The following is a 20372-nucleotide window of genomic DNA, read 5'->3' on the forward strand; positions in this document are numbered from 1 at the left end:
TTTCAAGGGGTCAGTTATTAGGGAAACCACATGACGTCACAAATAAGAGTTTCTGTTAAGTTTTGACCATGATTAGAAGGAGCGAAACAGTAAAAGAATCATCAACTATACAGGAGGAGCGCCCTCTGCGGGAAACATGTTGTACTGCACCCACTCCACTCATTTCTATGAGCCCAACTAACAAGTTGTTACCCTCCCACTACCTAATTCAACCGTCTAATAACTCAAGACACGGATTAAATTATTTTTGCAATATAATATTACGTCTCATTACACTTGTTGACCTTATCTAGTCACCGAATGCATAATACTACATAGTAAAAGAAAAAAGGAAAACATGTTGGCGTCGAGATGTGCAGGTAACGTGGAACTTCCACTCTTGCAGTTTGGACAGGAGCTTTGGCGTGGAAAACAACATGCAGGTAAGCCACCTTTGTTGACATTCTGCTATGATAGCTATAGCGAGCAACAAACCAACAAACTCGAGGAGTTCTATTCATGTCTTAAGTTGTCTAAATGTCTGCTTGTTTGTCTGACAAGCCTTCGGGGAGGACGCCAGCGGCTGGCTACCTGCTGCACAGTGCGACCCAATGGACTTGATGAGTGAGCAACCAACATACGACGCCGTGGAGGGAGAAAAAACGGTGCTTACGTATTATCGGGAGGACCTTTAAAAAAACGACTCAAAAATTAAAGTAAATTATTTATTGAAACGATAACATTACATTTGTAATTCCGGAGGCCAGAACGTCGCAATTGCTTCCAAAAGTGACTCAAAGACATCAGTACAGGCAACATGCTTCCGCCACATGAATTCGGCCAAATACGACTCCAAATGGTGACGTGCAGTGCCACAGTGCTTCTTGTTTCGCCACTTTGCCGATCCCCATAGGCGTTCCACTGTCTGCGTATGAGCCCCGGTGTTCGGATCCACAAAGTTGTACTTGTGGTTGACGTTGAGGTGATGAAAGCCTAACCCTAACCCTTTTCTCCTGAAGGAACACAACAGCCTCTTCCTCAGTGCGCGGTAAATCAAAGATCTTCATACTAACCAACAAACCATGTGAAAAAAAAGAAAAAGTAAAAATCAAAGGTCCTCCCGATAATACGTAAGCACCGAAAAAACATTAAGTGCAACTATTTAGTCCGTTGACCATGAATTTAGACCGAATAGTGTTAGATTTTAATGAACTATTTCACGTGTAATTCATTGAAATAAGGCGTGCAAAAAAGAAACAAACAGACCTAAGGTCCTTGAAGGCAACACGAGCGAAATAGGGTCAGCTGTCAATCATAACTCCATTATTCATTAGTTTCAAAAATAATTGAAAAAAATATCTACCTCGTTAAAAAGTCTCCATCTTCATTATAGTAGGTATGATGAAATAGACAAAACAAAAACTACATTCAAAGTCCAAGGAAGATACTTTGCGATTTCTCAAAGCTTATCAGTAAAAGTTTACTACTACAGGAACTGGCACCAAAGGCTCTCGGAAGACTCGCTTCAAACCCAAATGAGTCTTTGCAATGCAGGCTCGTTGTTAAAAAGTCCATTTGCAAATATGTGACAAAATGTCAATAGTCTATTAGTGTGTACAAAGTTGTGATGTTGCGTGATCAAACAAAAGCAAGTCTGTCACGTGGTTGTGCTGATGGCGCTTTAATAATGAAAGCGCTCATTTAAAGCTGCTCGTGCCTTCAAGAGCGCATGTAATGTGATACATATTGATCGTTCCACATTGCCTATTAAAGAGTGTGTGGTCGTGTTGCATATTGATCGGCGCGTAACGTGGCGGGATCTGCCCTTCCGCTTGAAATATTTGATGGATGAAGAGGTGAATAGAATGGAAGGAGCTACTTGATGAGGTGTAAACCAGGGCCGCTGATCAAAAGCTAATGTCTGCTTGGAATGTCTGTGGGTGAGTTCCACCAGATCGAGGGAGCCGTCTTCAGAGATTGATTGTCATCCATCGGTAATGACCGCTCGAGTCTCAAGGCCCGCCCCGGTCCACTTCCAACCGTTGTGTTTCGCTTCAGAGATTTCTAGCGTCTTGTCAGGTCTGCTTTTGGGATGGACCGATTATTTGCTGGTCTTGTAACGGGTACGTTTGACTTTCACGGACTAGATGGATTCAATCGACTTGTGCTCAATTCATTTCCAGGCCTTGTGTGGAGAGCGACCACACGCTACAGTCGACTCGTCACGTCTGCTTGACAGTTTCACCTAATATCGCACGGTGACAATAAAACCAGCGTCCTTATCTGCACCGATGCACCTCACAGCAGCGTCCAAATATGCAAAGGGAAAGAAAAAAGCGCAGAGCAAGCGTCTTGCTCGTCACGGCGACACATTGTGTCTCGGTCACGTTTAATAGATAATTCACACTCGGCTGAATATTGAACGCGCGGCGGCGGCGATGTAATTTTAATCGACGCCCGCAGTGGGACACCCTCTCACACGCCCTTCTCTACTCTCGCGTTTGTTTCTCAATTTCAAATCCAAGTCACGCGACGGAGTTGCGAAGGACACCCTCGTTCAGTGATGAGTCATATTTTTCACATTGATTGCCATTTTAGATGGAGGCAAAATATTGCAGTAACCTTTCAAGACCACCGGTTGGCACTGTGGTGCGAAAAGTCAAAAACTTCATACAAACTGGTGATTTGTACAAATGCGCGACAAATAGAATACTGATAATAAATCAGAAATCTTCAAAGTCTTGCATTCCAAATAATTAAGGAAAAAAAGATCCATTTTCTCTTCTTCCCTATATCCACACAGCTGCCACACTCAGGATCATTTCCCCTCTTTTTTCCTCCCCTCCCTCCCTTTTCATTCCCATCCAGATCTCCAAAAACACAAGAAGCAGATTTATTTTTTGAGGAGAGATGCTAGCACGCTAACGACGCATGCTACATCCTTTGTGCGGCATTTCAATGTGGAAACATTTCGTAGTCTCGTTTAAAACGACAAACGTTTCAAATGGAGGCAAAGTCTCCTTTTTGTTCCAAACGGATTTCAAAGTAATTTCAGGACAAATGCATCACGTGTGTCTTCATTCAAGTCAAAGAGAGTTTTGTTAGCTCCTCGCTGTTAACGAGATGCTCATCGGAGCCAGGCTGCGTTAGTCTTATGAAAATTTCACGAGGCTGTCATCTTTATTTATTTTCCCCAAGTTCTTTTTGTTTGGACGGGGTTTTCTTCTTGTTCTTGCTCGTGGCCGTGCCGCACGCCTCTTGAAAAGAAGCGATAAAACGCTGCTCTTATCTGCCGCCCTGCAATCTGCAGACACTGCAGGCCGCCGCAGCCGCCTCCTCCTCCACCTCCTCCCTTTTCTTCTTCCTTCTTTCTCCTCCTTCCTTTTTCACGGGCGCATGAAATGTTGCCTAGCGCCGTCGATGGAATGTTCGCTGTGGCTTTCATAATGCGCCAAACAAGGTGTCGGGATTTAATGGTGCGTTCAGAGTGGAATGTTTCATGCAGCGACGCGGCGGCACGGGAAAGCCACTCACACTTTTTCCAAATTGGCCTTCGTAGTTCTCATTGCAATAATAATGAAGCGCTGTTGATAAATGATCACATTTAAGGCCGGGATTGGCAAGAATTCTCAAGACGGAGCCAACTGAGCCTAAAATGGCTGCTTCAAGCCAAAATGGCAGATGGCAATTTTTGCGTAGCACCACCTTTGGTATCGGTAGCGTAGTATCGGAGCAGTTTCCCTAATAGTGTTGATGTTGTTTAGGCTTCGAGGGTGGAATTTTCCAAATAGCCTTTGTTGCTCTGTGTAGGTCACTCAGTCCTCATCGATAAGTCCAATCAGCTGTTCAATATTGTGACAAGCAGCTGATCTGGTGCGTGTTGTGCTGGCCAGCGTGAGGCAAGCAAGGCCGCCGTCTCTGTCGCCTGGCTTTTCGGCTGCCGGCCTCACGCCCGAAGGGGCCTCGCTCGCTTCATCGCCCGTGCAGCATATCGTGGGTGTGTTTGTGTGTTTGTGCGTGTGCTCCTACAGGGAGTGCTAAAAGCACAGCGCAGTGCGCCGCGCATCATTTGTTTGATAAACGAGCCGAGTAGCGCAGTGTCGACGTGAACGGAGGCCGCTTAAAAGACGCAAGAGGGAGGTTACCCAATCTCCTGCCTGTTAAGATCTTCTCGCTGACATCAGCAGTATTTTTTTTTCGTTGGTCTCCCAGCAAAGTGACAATTGGAGCAACACGGTCTGCTTTCTTTCCCGTGCTAATTGTTTTGCCGGCGTTCCTTTCCGCAGCCGCTCCTGACGGAAGGTCGCGTCTCATCGACGGTCGCCTCGCCTTGGCATCGACTCTCCGAGCGACACGCCGGGGGTGCGATGGAGTCGTAAAAAGTGGTTGATTGTTTGGAATCGCCCCGCGAATAGCGGCGCCTCGGCGAGGTGATGCATGGCCATAGCGGCCGACATTTTGACGGATGGCCCATATTGATAAGTGCCCGCTCGATAGTTCACCGAGTGACGACCTTGAACGCGGCAATCGTAATAACGAAGCAAAGCTAGCTAGTACGGTCAAAAAAGAAACAAGAAATCAAATCAAAGTACATGAAATAATTGATGACTCTAATATGTAAGCCATAATTGTCGGGCCACATTCCCAACTATTTGCGTGGCTTCTCCCTCCCCTTGGGTGTTGTTTTTCCCGATCCCAGCTGGTCCCAGCTGTGTTGTCAGATGGGCTTTTATTTGCATGGCCGCCCGCTGGGAATGGCGAGCAAAGAGCACCGGCGCCGACACATTCGTGCTCATCTCAGCCACAACTCCGTCACTCACGCGCAAATAGTTCACAAGCGTTTTGGCGTGGCTCCTTTCCGTTGTTCTGTCGCCATTATTTCAAGCAACCGATTTGCTTTTCTCTGCACCACGGTTAAAGTTGAGGTGCACCAACCCAAAAGCTAACAGATGTCCAATCCTCTCTCCTTTCTTTTCTTGGAGACATTTTCTTTGCCATAGATTGAAAAGCCATTACTGATAAGACTCGCAGGCTACGGTGGGAAGACAGAAAGAAGTCATTATTAGAGATTAATGAGTTTTTGGGGGGCGGGGGAGTGTAAACGTCGAGCGGTGGGCCGCATTGTCGCCCAGGAGACAAATTGCGCTGTTTTTTCTCTTTCTCCTTTCTTCTGTCTGTCACGCTCGGCGGCTCACGTTTTGGCTCCTTCGCTCTCAAATCAAGTGGCGGACGCAACGAGGAGGGATCCTAGCTCCACTTCATTATCGCCCACGTGATTATTGGCTAATGGATCGATGGCGGGCACGTTTGCCGCCGGAGTTGAAATATTAATAAAGCGCTCGGTGGATGATAAACTATCCTCATGTTGTTTGTTAGCCGAGTGACGTCGCGAGCGCGTCATCCAAAAATCTTCAACCTCTCCGACGACAACAAAGTTAGTCGCCAAGTACTTTTGGATTTAATCAGGAAAAAAGTGGACGTCGGCGGACGATGGCAATCTTTTCCCCATCATTTCATCTCCTTTAATCAAATGGAGGGAAATGATATCAGGCTGCCGCTGAAGCGTATCCCGCGCTGGAAGAGTCCACGCGCGGCATTCCGAGGTCGCAAACGCACACGAGATGGATTATTAATGAGTTGAATATGAGACGGATGGAATGCTCCAGATCGTTATCAACGGGGTGGCTGACTCGTGCTAATTGCGATTGCCATCGACAGGACGGCCACAATCTGATAGCGGCTTTATTATTTGCGAGATCCGTGCTTGTATCTTAAACCCCGGCCTCATTTTAATGACGGAAGTCCATGGTTCAAAAGCTATTTCGGCGCCGAGCAATATCGGCTAGCGCCGTGACGTCAATGGGAGTGCACCACGGCGCGATCTCGAGCCCAGTCAATTTTGCATCGATTGTGTTGTTCCCAATCACTTTTCCGCCAATCGATGCCATATTTTATTTATGTAACTTCTTGTTTTGCTTCTGGCAAACTTGTGCTTCTTCCTCTTGCTGCGCTTTCCGTCCTTTCGGCTTCCCCGTCCCACCCCTCCCAAGACACGCTGGGGTCTCGCCCTCTATCTCCCGTCTTCTTCCAAGCACCCGGGACGTCCCTGGAGTGACCTTGGGGGTAATGAGGTCCTGAATACGAGTCAGTAAACTCGCCCCCCCCCCCCCCCCTTCCAACCATCACTGACCCACCCCTAACACACACACACACACACACACACACGCTATGCTCAACCCACAAAGAGAAGGAAGGCGTAGTGGCAAAGCAGGCAGGGCAAAGCAGGACAACGGATTCCGATGAAAAGAGCTTAGAGGACCCAAAACACTTTTCTCCCGACCGTGCCGATACACAACAAGCAGACCTCGGGTTCAAGTAAGTGCGTCGTCGTTTCGGAAAGGCGGGATGTGAAGTCGGGGCCGTTCGTTGAAGTTCGAGAGGAAAAGTTTTTGATGAAGCGTGTCCCGGCCAAACTTTTTTTTTTTTTTTGGGGGGGCAAATATTAGTGGTTTGAAGACGACCTGGTGTCTTCAAAGGTAGCGTTGAGGCAGTATAGTGGAACAGCGGAAAAGTTCTGGCTCAATACGGCTTTTTTCTCATTGTTTTGTGTAAAAGCCACCCAAAATCTTTTGGTGTGATAACTCCAGCCAATTTGTGCATGTAAAAGTGCGCCTTTATTTTGTGATGCGCATCACTGCATGCGTGAGTGTGCGTTGTTTGACGCGGCCCACTTTTTTCCCAGGATGCCACCATTTGGGTCAGGCCTGAGCGGAATGACAAACCCTTAGCGGGTGTATTGTATCGCCGCCGTCCAGCTGCCGTTGCCATGGCCTTCCTCGCCAAACACTTATATGCATTCCTGCTACAGACAAAAGCCCCCGCTCCCCTCCCCTCCTCTTTCCACCCCCTTCAAAATGAGGTGTCAACACTCGGATGTGGTTGGAATGAAAAAGGCGGATGAGCCGGAGAAGTTTTGCGAGGAAGTTCCAAACACAATGCGCATCGGAAGGGGGGAAGGGGGACAAACAAGTCTCGGACCTTTAAGGAGACCTTTGGGAACGACCACGTGACTCCGCCTATAGAACACAAAGGGGCTTCGTCTTCTTCTTGAGGAGCGCTTCTCCACCGAGGAGCAACTCCGGGTGTCCCTGTGAAGGCGGGGGTGATGTGAAAGGGTCTCTAAGCGTGGGGAGGAGGAGGACAGGGGGGGGGGGGGGGTCATGAGGATGCTCACAGTGAGTGGTGCATTCACTGACCCCCTCCACCTTAACCACCATTCACATGAGCAGAATGAACCTCCGTGGGGAGCAGGGGCCCTCTGAGGAAGAGCGCCCGATTGAAAGCAGGGGAATGAGATGGGGGGGTCGTGGAGGGGCAAAGATTCCTATTCCACCATGCTGAAGAAGATGCCAGTAGCAATGACGTCCGCTTATCACTTTATTCCGAGCATACAAGTTGGCCAGACTGAGCGGGCACCCGAGAGTGGCCTGTTCAAATATGAGGACATCAAATGTTGCGTGAATATGTCTGCGGTGTTCACAAATTCGGGAACATTGGTCCCGAGCATTAGTATTCCGGCCGCTACGCTTGCTGCGAGCCGGCTGCTCTTTGCAAATAAACAACCAAGCAGGCAAAGGCAACTTAGCTTTTCTCTTCCAGGTTTTTGCACTTGTGATCCTTCCTTAAGTGGCTTTTGTAGTCTCATTGGATATCTGTCACTTTTCTAGTACCGGGACAAAATGTGACTTTGGTGGTGGTGGTGTCTGAGTTGCCGTTTTCGCACTCTATTTCCTTGTTTGAAATGTCAAAGCGCTCACAGTTGAAGGATGTGCTTTTTGCTCTGGCGCGCCATCCTTGACGGATCAGGGATGTCCGCCGCTCCCCGCCCCGCCCCGCCCGCTCATTCCAAGTAAATAACCGCCGCCGGTGTCGGGAAATAAGACTGTCACGACGTTCCCCCGAGCGGAGTGGATTGACTCTGTTGCGCGTCTGCGAGCCGGCTTTGATACATGGAAGGTCGCGGCGCTGACACCGGCCGGCCGGGAATTTCCTCCCAGCGTGTTGTTCTTCGTCACATTTTTGCCGGGTATTAAAGCGGACGTGTAATTATGTGCTCATACGCAGAAAGAACAACACGAGCAATGCTCCAGGAGAGCCTCTTGCATCTCAATTGAGGAAAGTCGGCGGCCATTTTGCTTTGAATCCGTTGAACCCGGTGACACGCAATCGGGCGACTGTGTCTGTCGATTTTAACAGGAAAAAGTCCCATGTGTGGAAGTCGGACATTTTGATTTGAGCGCCGTCAAAGTTTGAGGATCATTCCGCGGATTGGCCGTGAACTCCTTTGCGTCCAGCAACTCGGGCAATAACTCTCTCCAGCCACCGGAGGCCGGTGTGGCGATGATAAGGTCATCTTCGCAATATGTGACGGCTGAGACGGAAAAAAAAGAAAAATCCATTTGTGCGCGCGGGGGTCAGCGAGGGGGCGCGTACATCACTCGCTCGGCTCCAAAAGAGAATAAGCGCGGCCGAATCAATGGGTGGCCAAAAAAAAAAAAAAGAGAGAGCCGGGCACACACACACATCCAGCGAGCGTGTCCGTGTGGCCCCTGGCAGGTAAATGGCGAGGCCATCAGCTGCTTTTGTTTGAGACCAAAAGAAGAAAAAAAAAAAAAAAAAGAGGCTCAATAGTGGTATGAAAGGCCGACGCCATTACGATGGATCGTGAGGGTCCTCTGCTGACAGCGACACCGGTGGGGGGGCCAGCAAAACAAAACAACACCATAAAAAAGGCGCAGTACCCTCAACACTATTAATAGTCAGATTTTTTATTATTTGACAACAGTGAGTCAATTTAATTCAATTATTTAAAGTACTAATTTATTTCTTTTGAATTATTTCCAGTAATGAATAAAATGATCCCCCCCTCCTTGATCACAGAGTGTCAAAACAAGCGTTCTCACGTCTGAACTCCAAATAAGTCGTAGAGCGAGCGAGCGCTTGATCCCGGCGAGCTGCCTCCTCCTGCCGTTATTTCCATTCCAATTGACCTTGACGAGTGCTCTGAAGCGCTGAGAAACGTCCTGGAAACGTTTGCGAGCCTTTGGTTTTTTCAAATGAATGAGAGCCATTTGAGTGGTGTGCCGCATCCGCTACCGGCGCTGCATTTATTTTTGTCATCTTTTGTATGAGGCGTGAGACGGTGGCGTGGGTTGCGCATTCAGCCTGTCAGGTTTGCCGTCCATATTGTCGGCGTGGGCGTGCGGCTGTAGTCGTCCTCTGAGTAAAATCCAGAGAAGGCAGCGTGCTCATCACCTTGGAAAGTGGAAAGAATTCAATCTAATAAAGCCAAAGTGATGTTTGACTGCGTGTGGGGCCTCAGTCAAAGGCATGATTTGTTTTTCCGTTCTTTCCGTCATGCCACAAGGTGGCACTCGCGAAACAGCCATGTTGTAATTGGTATCATAGAAGTAGTTGTTTGTATTTGGTGATGCAAATGGACCAAAGCCAGCTTTCATTTTTTGAACTCCTTCAACTGCGTTAAAATGATTCCGTCTTTGCAGACGAGTGCAATTTGTATTCTATCCTTGCTGACAGATTCACCTCCCGTTTTATTTCACTATCAAACTGGAATCTCTGAAGCGACGTCCGCTCACAGATCACAAAAGAATGTTAAAAAAAAAAAAAAAAAAAAGGCTTCCAAATAAATCCTGTGCAATATGCAATCAAATGAGATGTTCTCACTCTGAGCGACTTTGTCCAAGGACGCCAGCCACTTTATTGCCCGGGATCAAACGCGGGCACGAGTCGCTTTGCATTCCGCTGTGCGCCTCCGCCGTTGGGGGTTCGTCTGGGATACATGATGGCTTTGGATTAGAACCAAGTGGAGAACTTGTAATGCTGAATGATGCCATTTCATTTCAAATAAACACAGAGAAAAAAAAAAAGTACTCCCCCCCCATTGTGTGGGAGAGCCCGGATCAATAAGGCAAATGGGTGGATTGATAGCTGCGAGTCTCAGCGGACCCACTGATCCCCAAGAGTGGACTCGATGCCATCGATCCCCACGTCCACTAAAGTTGGCTGACGACGCGCTCTGATTGGTTAATTGGCAAGGGCCACAAAGAGATAGCAAACTATGTTTATCATTTCATCTGTGTCTCTGTCACAGTCAACATGGTTCAATCCAAAGGTTTTTGTGGATACTCCCAACCCAACCCAACCCAGCACAGGGTGGCAGCTTTTCCCGCAGATATTCAATGGTCAAAAGAATTTCATTTCGAAGATAGCCCGCACAGCCACAATGGTCCTCCAAAGTTCCGACTCCTCGGCTAAAGTTATTCGTTGGCGCGTGTTTAAATTACATGAAATCTCGTCAATAGTTCTTTTGGTCCAAACACACAATACCCCCCCTTCCCCCCCAAAAAATCCTACGAGTTGCCAGAGGACAAAGGCACGACAAACCCTTAATGGAAGTCATCCCAGTCCCGCCATCTAAAGCCCCAGACGCCGTCTTATCTTCAATACCCTAAAAATCTCTTTTTAGTGGCAAGATGAGGATTTTTTTTTGTGGATCCTTTTATTGCTTTGTCCTGATTCAAAGTCATGGCAGCCACTGGGATGAGTTTCATGTATTTTGCAACCAGTGTCCAATCAATGGCCCGTCCGCCTGCTCAATGACAGCAATTTCACATTCAAAGTCTGTTAAAAGTTAAACGCAAGTTCAGCGCCATTTGTTCACTCAGATGTTGCTCTCCCCGCCGAGGAAATGGGATTTTTCTTCTCTTGGTGCAGAAATTGGCTCCAACGAAAACGCCCACCGTCCAGACATCTTTGAATGTGGTATCATAAAAATATGAATTTTCCTTCCATTGTTCCTCTCTAAATGTCATTCTTGCCCCTTCATCGTGGACTTGACAAGTAATTTATCGCTCATGTCAAGTTTGGCTGACACAAGCCCACGTAAGCGTTGGATTGCAGCGCCGCTTTTCAACGTTGACCCCGAAGTAGCACGTCGCCTCTGGCGAGCACTCTGTAACATTTTTTTTTTTTTTTTGGGGCAGGATGCACGGGCAGAAGCAGTGGAGCGCGCGAGCCGCCGTCATGGCCCTGTTGGTGCTCACCGCCATGGCGGCCGAAGGAGGCAAATCCGATAAACAAGGTGCCAAAATAGCTCACGATCGAATACGCTTTGACGAAGCGGCGTTTGAAGGTGTTTTTGGCGCCCCCCTCAGGCAAGAAGGAGCGCAAGTCGGACTGCGGCGAGTGGCAGTGGAGCGTCTGCGTGGCCAACGAGGGAGATTGCGGCCTGGGCACCCGCGAAGGGACGCGTACCGGTACCGACTGCAAGCAGACCATCAAGACGCAGCGCTGCAAGATCCCCTGCAATTGGAAGAAGAAGTTCGGAGGTCAGTTCAAGTGTCCATAAGAGTTCTCCCAATTCTCCAAGAAAAAAAAAATCTCACTCTGTGCACTTGTTCAGTTTTTTTGTCCCGCTGCTGCTGTCAAGGTCTACTCGGCCGACTTTTGCAGTCTGAGGCGCTCCCGTTTGAAAAGGCTTGTTCTCAGAAGTGACGGGCCAATGTCTCTTCTGTCCCCCGAGCAATTTGGAAGTCTTTCTTGGTCCCGAAGCACCTGACAGGACACTTTTTGGGACGAGACGTGTGTGCTAACGATACGATATCACACGTGACTTTTTCTCCAATTCCCATTCACGCCGATGCAATTCGACCGATCCGATTCCCTCGGATGATGATGCGATCCAATTCCCGCCGCTTCAAGTTCACTTCCACGCCAATGTTTTGTTTTTTTCTCTCCCATCCGTGAGGTAGCTCGAGGATTGGAAAAAGGTGTCAGCGTGATGCCGTTTTCTTTTCATTGTAGTTAATCTTGCGTCCGGCCAGCCAACCAGCCAGCCAGCCAGCCAGCCAGCCAGCCAGCCAGCCAGCCAGCCAGCCAGCCAGGGGCTTCCTGCCAGATTCCCAGGATGCTTTTTCAAGTGGCCAGGACGTCCCCATGGGCTCCTGACAACAAAGCCTTCCCCCCTTGATGAGCACCCTGGGAATTCGCCAGCACTGACAAGAGGGTCTTTCATTAAGTGCGGCCCCTTCCTCCTCCTCTTCGTCCTCCTCCCTCCGATTTCCAAAACGACGCCTGGAGAGATATGAGCACGTGCAAAATGGGATGCACGGCAGCCCTTTCAAATTAAATGGAAGGCATCTTCTATCACCGCCGAGCACATATGCGCGAGTTATTTGAGCGGAGAAGATTGTTTCTGTCCGTTATTTCCGGGACCTGACAGCAGCCGGGACGCTTCTGATTGGGCTCATCTGTTAGCGGGTGCCGTCACATACGTCGTTCCGTCCGTCGCCATCTGTTCCAGTTAGCTACGAGCGTGAAGCAAAGCGGCATCTGGCGAGCACAATCAGCGATTGAGATATTGATTTTTTTTTTTATGGCAGGGGAGTGCAAGTACGACTTCCAGGCGTGGGGGGAGTGCGACCTGAGCACGGGCAAGAAGAACAGGACGGGCGTGCTGAAGAGGGCGCTGATGGACGCCACCTGCGCCCCCACCGTCACGGCCACCAAGCCCTGCGGGAAAGTTCCCAAGGCCAAGTTGCAAGGTGAGCAAAAGTTCCTATCCCCTCGGGTGCGGCGGAAAAAGTCAGGTTTGTTTGCAGCGTGTAAAAGTCAACTTTGGATATTCACGACTCGTCTTTCCCCAACACCTGTGCTCGTTTCAAGCGAGACACTTGCACAATGTTTGGCACCATGACAGTGTTCCTCCAGTGTTATGGGAGTGCGCTGACAAGCCCCCCCCCCCCGACTCCCTCGCCGTCTCCCCTTCTCGCCATTTCACTTTCTGCTCTTGAGATTCGGCAGTCGACGAATGTCTCGGTGTGCCGTTGTTATTACGGCAATTAGGTTGTTTTTCAAATAGACTCCCTAAGACTGTACTCTTAAATAAATAAAGGTGTCAGTGTTGGTCTCAGTGAAGTGGGGGGCGGGGGGAGCGAAGGAGGGGAGAGCCGAGCGGGCGGTTTTCTCCTACGTAAGCCCGGCTTGGAAGTCGGCGTATGAATTATGGATGGACACGTCCGCGCCTCACATCCACACAGTACGGCTGTCTCTGGCGCTGTCTGCTAAAAGAAGCCAAGCTCACCAACGCCAGCCAAACACTCCTGCATGCTGATGAGACGCCATCAAGTACGATTGCGATACGATGCCCTTTAATTGTAAACTCCAATTGTGCCCTCATTACGATTCATAAAACTATGGATCTGTCCATACTGTACGATTGGCTCATTCTGACTCGATTCCAGTTGGCTATACTTGCGATACGATTCACTCGATTATTAATGTGACAATATGATTTCTCCAATATGATATGATACATTTCACTTTGTCTGAAATCTATTTGCGTCCAATTACGATTTTCTGATTCTGATCTAATCTGATCCACAATGCCATGTCAAGTTACAGACGTGTACGACGCTTCCCTGTGATTACTACACAATACGATTCACTCAAGTTGTGTCCCAGTACAAAAGGATTCCCTCCGTTCGTGACAGCAAGCACAATAGCAATCACTCCAGAAGCATCGCAGGACTTTTCTTCTTCTGCTGATCAGATTTTTCTTCCCGGCCCGGCTCCAATAAATGCTCTTTAATTGCGTGTTATCCTTCCAAGATGAGAACTGGTGATTGCGCCTTCATCCCCCGTCGCCATTAACGACGTGGGCCCGCCTCGTTGGCGCCTCCTCCTTAGCGTCAGCGCCGTCTGAGGCGAGGTGAGGAGGTTAACTCGCTATTCAAACGTAATCACACGCTGCTAGCTTCAAACTCCCACCTCCCTCCTGTCAAACAACGCGCGGAATATTTGACAAGCCGGCTGGGAGTGAGTCAACGGCCTTTTGTTAGTTCTGCAAACCGGGACGCGATTGACCCGCAAACGCGGCGCGGCGACCGCTGCCAAAACGCCGCCGGGCGCCTTATCGCGCTCCACAGATGCACGCCGGGCTTTGCGTAACCCCGACATCGGGCCGGGCGGACGCTCGCATTAGCATGGCGGGCAGGTGCGAGGGCATCAGAGGTCAGAAGTTGTTGTCCCCGAGGACAATGCGGAATAATGCTGGTAGCCGCTTCATTCCGCTCGCTTAATTAGGATTTGATATTACCATTTGTGACTCAATTGAATCGGTAAATCCCGCCGTGTTTATTTCAGACAAGGAATTAAAAATACCTTCCTCCGGTTTGTGGACTTAACTTTATTGTCATGTCGATTTGGTGAATTAGAGGCAACGACGTGCTCTTGTCGCAGTGCATATCGTATGGCGTAATGCGGCGCCAACAGCAGGCGGCGGCGGCGGCGGCGGCGGCGGCAGCGCCGCTCCCGCATCCAATTCAATTCCCTTTAATGACCGCTCAGCTAAGCCGGAGGAATTCGATTAGCTCAAATGTGATTGGGGCAACATAACAAGCTGCAAGGACACAGAAACACACTTGAGGCACATAAGTATTCTTTCTGACACTTGGATTCACTTGTTATGTTTGTGCGAGGATTTTCATGCACACAATCCCCAGCAGTTGCTTATTATGAGGCAAAGTACACAGGCGTCGCAACGCAAATGCTCTGTTTGCTATTTCGTTTTTTTTGCGTGACAAACAACATTGGCCGTAATTGCCGTCCATCCATCTCCCGGCTCGGCTTATTACAAACACTGAAAGCGTTGTTTATTAGAGCCCGGCTGGCTTTTTAAAAAATATATTTTATTCCACAGGCGTAGCTTTCAATCTGCATTTCCCCCGCGCTCGGAGGAAGCAAATTCCCGAGGGGACCAAAGTGCCTGAGCCGGTTTTTTCCCCACTGCCTGTTGGAGGATCCAAAACATTGCGTTCCTTTACTCATATTTGCATATTTGCTTTTTTTAGCGACACCAAAAATTGGAAAATGAGACTTTTTTTTCATGGGTCAAACTTGTCCACCAAGATGCACTTTGCGAGCTAAAATTGGCTGTGAGGGGGGGGCTGAATGTTCAAATCCAAGATGCAAGGGTCCATGAAAATGACCCTCAAAATGGCCGACGGGCAAACAAACAGGGTCGCTGCTGAGCTTTGCCCCTCAATCTACTGAAATTGAGTTTGATCTGCAATCTGGCGATGCTTCGGGTGTCTCGGGCAATCCTTTGCAGAGTCCTTTCCTTGCGCCTCTCCTGGAATTGCAAACACAGCATCCCGCTGGAGGTTAACCATTTTTGTTTTTGTTTGTCCCCCCCCCCCCTCCCTCGCCACCTAAGCCCACTGATCCGTCTGCCGGGGGCCAACTGTATCTCATCCATCCCTTTCGCAGCCCACCTCATCCCCATCCTGTCTCCTGTGGTAACCCCTCTGCTCCTCGAGGGAGGGGGCGAGCGGGGGGGGCTTATCTCCCGACCGGCAGACACGGAAAATCACATCTCAGCCTGACATTGCTGCGCTTGCCGCACTCTTGCTGCCTTGTGTGTGTGTGTGTGTGTGTGTGTGTGTGTGTGTGTGTGTGTGTGTGTGTGTGTGTGTGTGTGTGTGTGTGTGTGTGACAGCCAATTTCTGCCCGCCTTCATTAGAATGGATGCACATGTAGCTGTCACTCAAACAAGCCTTTGAATGTTTGGAGTCCCGCTTCTTTCGAAAAATGAACTGAGATCTTCTCTGATTGCTGCTAAATTGGAAGCACGTGTACAAGACAGATGAGTGACGCGACATGACGAGAGATATGAGGATCCGTCATAGTCTGCGAGCGGAGCGTGGTGGCAAAAGTTTGATGACTTGCTATGAAAACAGAAAACTCTCATGTTAAAATTGACGTCAAAGCCCAAAATTGCTTTCGCTGACTAAGACTGAAACTCGGCCTATTATGACTAGATGCACCAAAAAAAGCCGTCTAAAAGTTCTTATTTTCCTTCTCTCGGTCCTCCAGATGCCAAGAAGCAGAAGAAAGAAGGCAAGAAGCGAGAGCGCGGCCAAATGGACTGATGACGATGAGGAAGAGGCAGTGGCTGAAGAGGAAGATGAGGGCGATGACGTCCACGATGTCCCGTAGCGGGAGAACGCCCGTGAAAACAAGACCTGTAGTGTTTATAATTAGTGTTATCTAGAAACAATGACTAGCAGAAAGTTAATCACCTAATCAGCACCGATCCACTGGAATATTTTATCCTTCTTTTTGCTGCTTTTTATTTGTCGATACCTCAATTTACCCGACCTCCCCTCCCATTTAATCCTGTTAATCCTCATTTGTGTTAACATCCTTCCCAGCCCAAACCCCGCTTCCTTCGTTTTCCCAGAATGCAAATAAAGGAATAAAAGATGACTATTTTTTTATTGTTTTTATTTTCATCCTGAAAGAATATGGCACAATTTTTAACCACTAAGATGCATGAAAAATCATCAATATCGTTGTTCCTGTACAGAGGGGGGGGGGGGGGGGGGGATAAGAGGTGGCATTTAGGAAGCTATGAAACACACGTATGTACATTTCCAATTCTTACATATATGTCATAAATACTTATATATATTTGTATTTACATTGACTATTTTTCCCACAAGTAACACACACAAAAACATCTACAAACAAAAAAATGCAGCTGGCAGTGGGGCCAAATTTTTTTTTTTTTGTGTCCACTTTTGGCATTCTCCTGCACAACATTGCAAATCATGCCCACAGAAATGCACATTATTATTATATTACTCAAATAAAATAAAAAAGAATTTTAACGCACAAACTTTCTGAACAGTTTGCAACGGCACATTTTGTAAACGGATTATAAAATGTGTGTGAAATGTTGCGTGTATGCAGGGGAGTCTTTGGAAGCCTATTTGGAATCTAGATCACGCACGCACGCACGCACACACTGCAAATATGGACACAAATGTGACAGCTGTTAAATGAAAGTAGCTCTAGCTCAGAGCTAACACACTCGTTCGTATTCAAGCACACAAAGAGCAATTTTGTCATTCCCTCGAAGGCACTTTGAAATTGCTCCGTACAATCTGACGATATTTTCCATATTCTGTCCAGTCTGTAAAATGTCTTTGCGTCATCCCGACTTTTCTTCCCACATGGGAATATTCTAGCCCTTTGACGAAAGCCGTGTGAAGAGGAGCCCGATTAGCTCTGACGGCACGACGATAACGATGTGGTGATGTGAAATAACAAAGGTTGTATTCTGAATTTTCCAATGGCACATTTGGCATGTACAGATTGGAACAACGGCAAGGCCAACATGGCCGACGTTCCTTCAGCCTATGTCAAAGAACCCAATTCATGTTTTTATTTTATTATTCTTATTTTTCTTAATGTCTTTAAAAACAAATCAGTTCTTCCTCCATTTCATCGTCAATACGTATCTATATTTTTTCATTTTTATTTGATTTATCGCTGTTCAGTTCATTGACTTGCAACGGAGGTCTTCCACGCCACTAGAGGCAGCACACGACCGGAACGTACTTTCCAATTTCCATCCACATCGCGGGACGATGAACATGGCGGCAAAACCGTACGTGGTTTGTCCACCCAAGGAAAAAAGACGACATTTTTGTCCTGGTAAGTGTGTTAATGTTACTTTTTTCACCACGTTTGTGTAATTTACCACGTTACCGAAAATAAACAGAAAATACATGTTAGCTTAGCCACGTTTTCTGTCCGTTATGATTACAGAGGAACTTGGCGTCGCCAACAGACATTTCGGTGGATCAAACGACACAAATACCCTTTTGGTAAGTGTAATAATATAACTCGTGTCACGACCTTGATAGAGTGAATTACATGTTGTGAAGATAATTACATTTTAGCAAGAATTTGTGGTCCGGTTTTACCACCATTCTTCCTCTCCCAAAAAGAAGGCGAAAAAAGAAAAAGTGTTCTTTGAACTAAATGTTCCCTAGAATTTTTCCTTATCGCTTTTCTGCCATTTTCGCCCACCAATTTTCATATGAAGTTTTATTTATTTGGTCCTCCTTCACCTCGCTAGGGGGACTGCATGTAAAACGAGATGGACACGAGGACAAGTCGACAATAGTAAGTGGAATATTTTTTCTGCTCGTGATACTTCAACGAATTAAATCTTTGTTATAACTTATGATAATTCATTACATATGTATGTATTGTGAAGTACATGCTAGGTAGAATTGTCACAACTGCAATAAGTGTTGTGTCCTTGCTGAAATAAATAATTCAAATCAAATTGCATTGAGATGGAAAAATCACTGAATAAGCTAATGTTACTTTTGTATTACATTTTATTTACTGCCACAGCACTTAGGGGGAGCATACAAGCAGGCAATATGGGGCTTTTTTGCCATGTTTGAGAAAATGTTCTTGCTTCTATTGCTTCTTATATTGTTCTTCTTATATTGGTTTTTGAGAAAATGTTCTTGCTTCTTATATTGTTCTTATGATATTGGTTTTTGAGAAAATGTTCTTGCGTCTTATATTGGTCCTCGGTTTACGACACACGGCTCTTATATTTACAGCGTTTTTTTCGACCTTAGCGGTTTTGCGTCGTAAGAATTGTAAAGGCGTCGTAAGATTCGTAATGCGCGTGAGAACTAGTTGGTGCCCGCGCCGGAAGAATACACCTGGCTGTGGACCGAGGAAGACGGCATTACCCACTCGTATAGTATACTATATACGCCATTTTGGACAGTTGCGTCGTTTCTCTTTTGCAACGCCCCTTCCAGTGTGCAAGCCAACCACAGGAATAAAGGTAAGGAATTGTTCTCTTTTTTTTATTGCTGTACCACAACCACAAGAATAAAGGTAAGGAATTGTTTTATCTTTCATTATTACCGTACTGTTGAATTTTATTACTGTTCCGACTTGCACCGAAATTCGGTTTACGTCGCCGCATAGAAACGGATCAACGTCGTAAACCGAGGACCCCCTGTGTACTGTATTACTGTATTTTTCATGAATGTCCAAGAAAGCATTGAAGCAGATAAATAGACAAAATGCTGCCCTTCCTTCCACTAGTGAGCATTCATACGCTCTAGCTGAGCGTGTAATGGGCCAATTCTGAACAGTAAATTGCTAATGTGTCTGCTAATGTGCTAATTTCTTACCACTCTTGATGAGTGGTTTTTTTGTGAAGGTATGTACACCAAATGCTAACATGATGCTAATTTGAATGATGACATTAAAGACGCAAAAGTAGCCCTTTTGAAATCACAAGCCGTTGAAGGTGTGATCCAAAGTTAACTCCACACTTGGAGCCCACAACCACACATCAGCATACATACACACACATTGATCCTCACACTAATATGCTCTGAGCTTTAGCTACCTGTTAGACGCTGCTGAGATTCCTAATATGACAGCACGAATAAATATGTTATTAGTTGGTATCAGCAAAAATTATTCTGTTCAAAACAGCTTAAATTGATCTATTTTTGTTTTTGAAGGACTGTCAAGAAAAAAAATCCAAGATATGAACAGAAAATCTTTACGTGTAGAATTTAGCAGGATTCTAGTTTTATGGCGACAGAATGCTAACTAAACAAGCCAAAACAAAAAGGGCAAAAAAATCCAGTTTTGGGTTTTGATGAAGCGATCTTTGTACAGTTATCTACAAGTGTTGTTACTGAACTTAAAACGCGTGAGGTTTGTAAATTCAGGCAGCCCTGTTGTCCCGTTGTGGAGCATTAAAATGTAGCCTGTTTCCTACCGATGCTATGATTGCTTGTAGGACATTTCAGAATGTTTGTAAACAATAGGCGCTGGAGTGCTTTCGGATGGCAGAACGCAAGTGACGAGCACTAACCTAAATTTGAAATGATGACAATCATTTTTGTGTGGGCTTGCACTGCCAGTTATACCCCAAGAGTATTCTCTAACTTTATTTTCTAATGAAGTAACTTTTGTACGAGAAGGTTGAAGTAAGTGGGTCTGAAAATGTTTCTCATAAAATGTTTTGTTGCGTCGTCTTTGAGTAATTTTACAAAAGTCAATGTTGACCAGCTTGTTGTCCACTTCACTCCCGAAAGACAATTTCTGTCTTATTTATATGAAAGTCAGTAACCTCAAATTCAAGAGCTTGAAACCTTCTTGGTTCAATAATGATATAATAAGAATGTGTCCACCAACCATAGCTTAAAAATCCAAAATCAAATATTAGTCACCACTCAATGCTAGGCGAGGCTCATTTACAGCTGATTGTAGTCTGCCAGCCTTTACCCTGGATCTACCCTAACCGATGGTTTGAAATGTATTGTGATTTCCTGAATTAGTCAGCCATTTCCTCAGTCATCATGTTAACAATGTTTGAATTGTTATTAAATCTATTTTGAAAGATGTTTGAGCTATGTTTTTTTTTTCTAAACTGGTCTGCCTTGGTCAAATGATGTTTTGTTAAATACTGG

At 46.7% G+C, this 20372-nt stretch overlaps 1 protein-coding gene across 2 annotated transcripts; it reads left to right on the forward strand.

The window, feature by feature from the left end:
• The first annotated feature begins 25 nt into the window (after positions 1–25).
• On the forward strand, positions 26–16409 carry ptn (pleiotrophin). 2 transcript variants are annotated; one of them, XM_085902091.1, is made up of 6 exons: positions 26–422; positions 541–603; positions 11043–11140; positions 11214–11387; positions 12441–12602; positions 15934–16409. In XM_085902091.1, the coding sequence occupies exons 3-6, from the start codon at positions 11044–11046 to the stop codon at positions 15987–15989; spliced, it is 489 nt and encodes a 162-aa protein (XP_085758217.1). In that variant the 5' UTR covers positions 26–422; positions 541–603; position 11043; the 3' UTR covers positions 15990–16409. The 2 variants fall into 2 exon arrangements, with proteins under 2 accessions (XP_085758217.1, XP_085758216.1); XM_085902090.1 differs by lacking the exon at positions 541–603.
• Positions 16410–20372: the final 3963 nt, after the last annotated feature.

Source organism: Syngnathus leptorhynchus, chromosome 21 (genome assembly GCF_054491065.1).
Source record: "Syngnathus leptorhynchus isolate UIUO chromosome 21, UIUO_Slep, whole genome shotgun sequence".
Lineage (NCBI taxonomy): Eukaryota > Metazoa > Chordata > Actinopteri > Syngnathiformes > Syngnathidae > Syngnathus > Syngnathus leptorhynchus.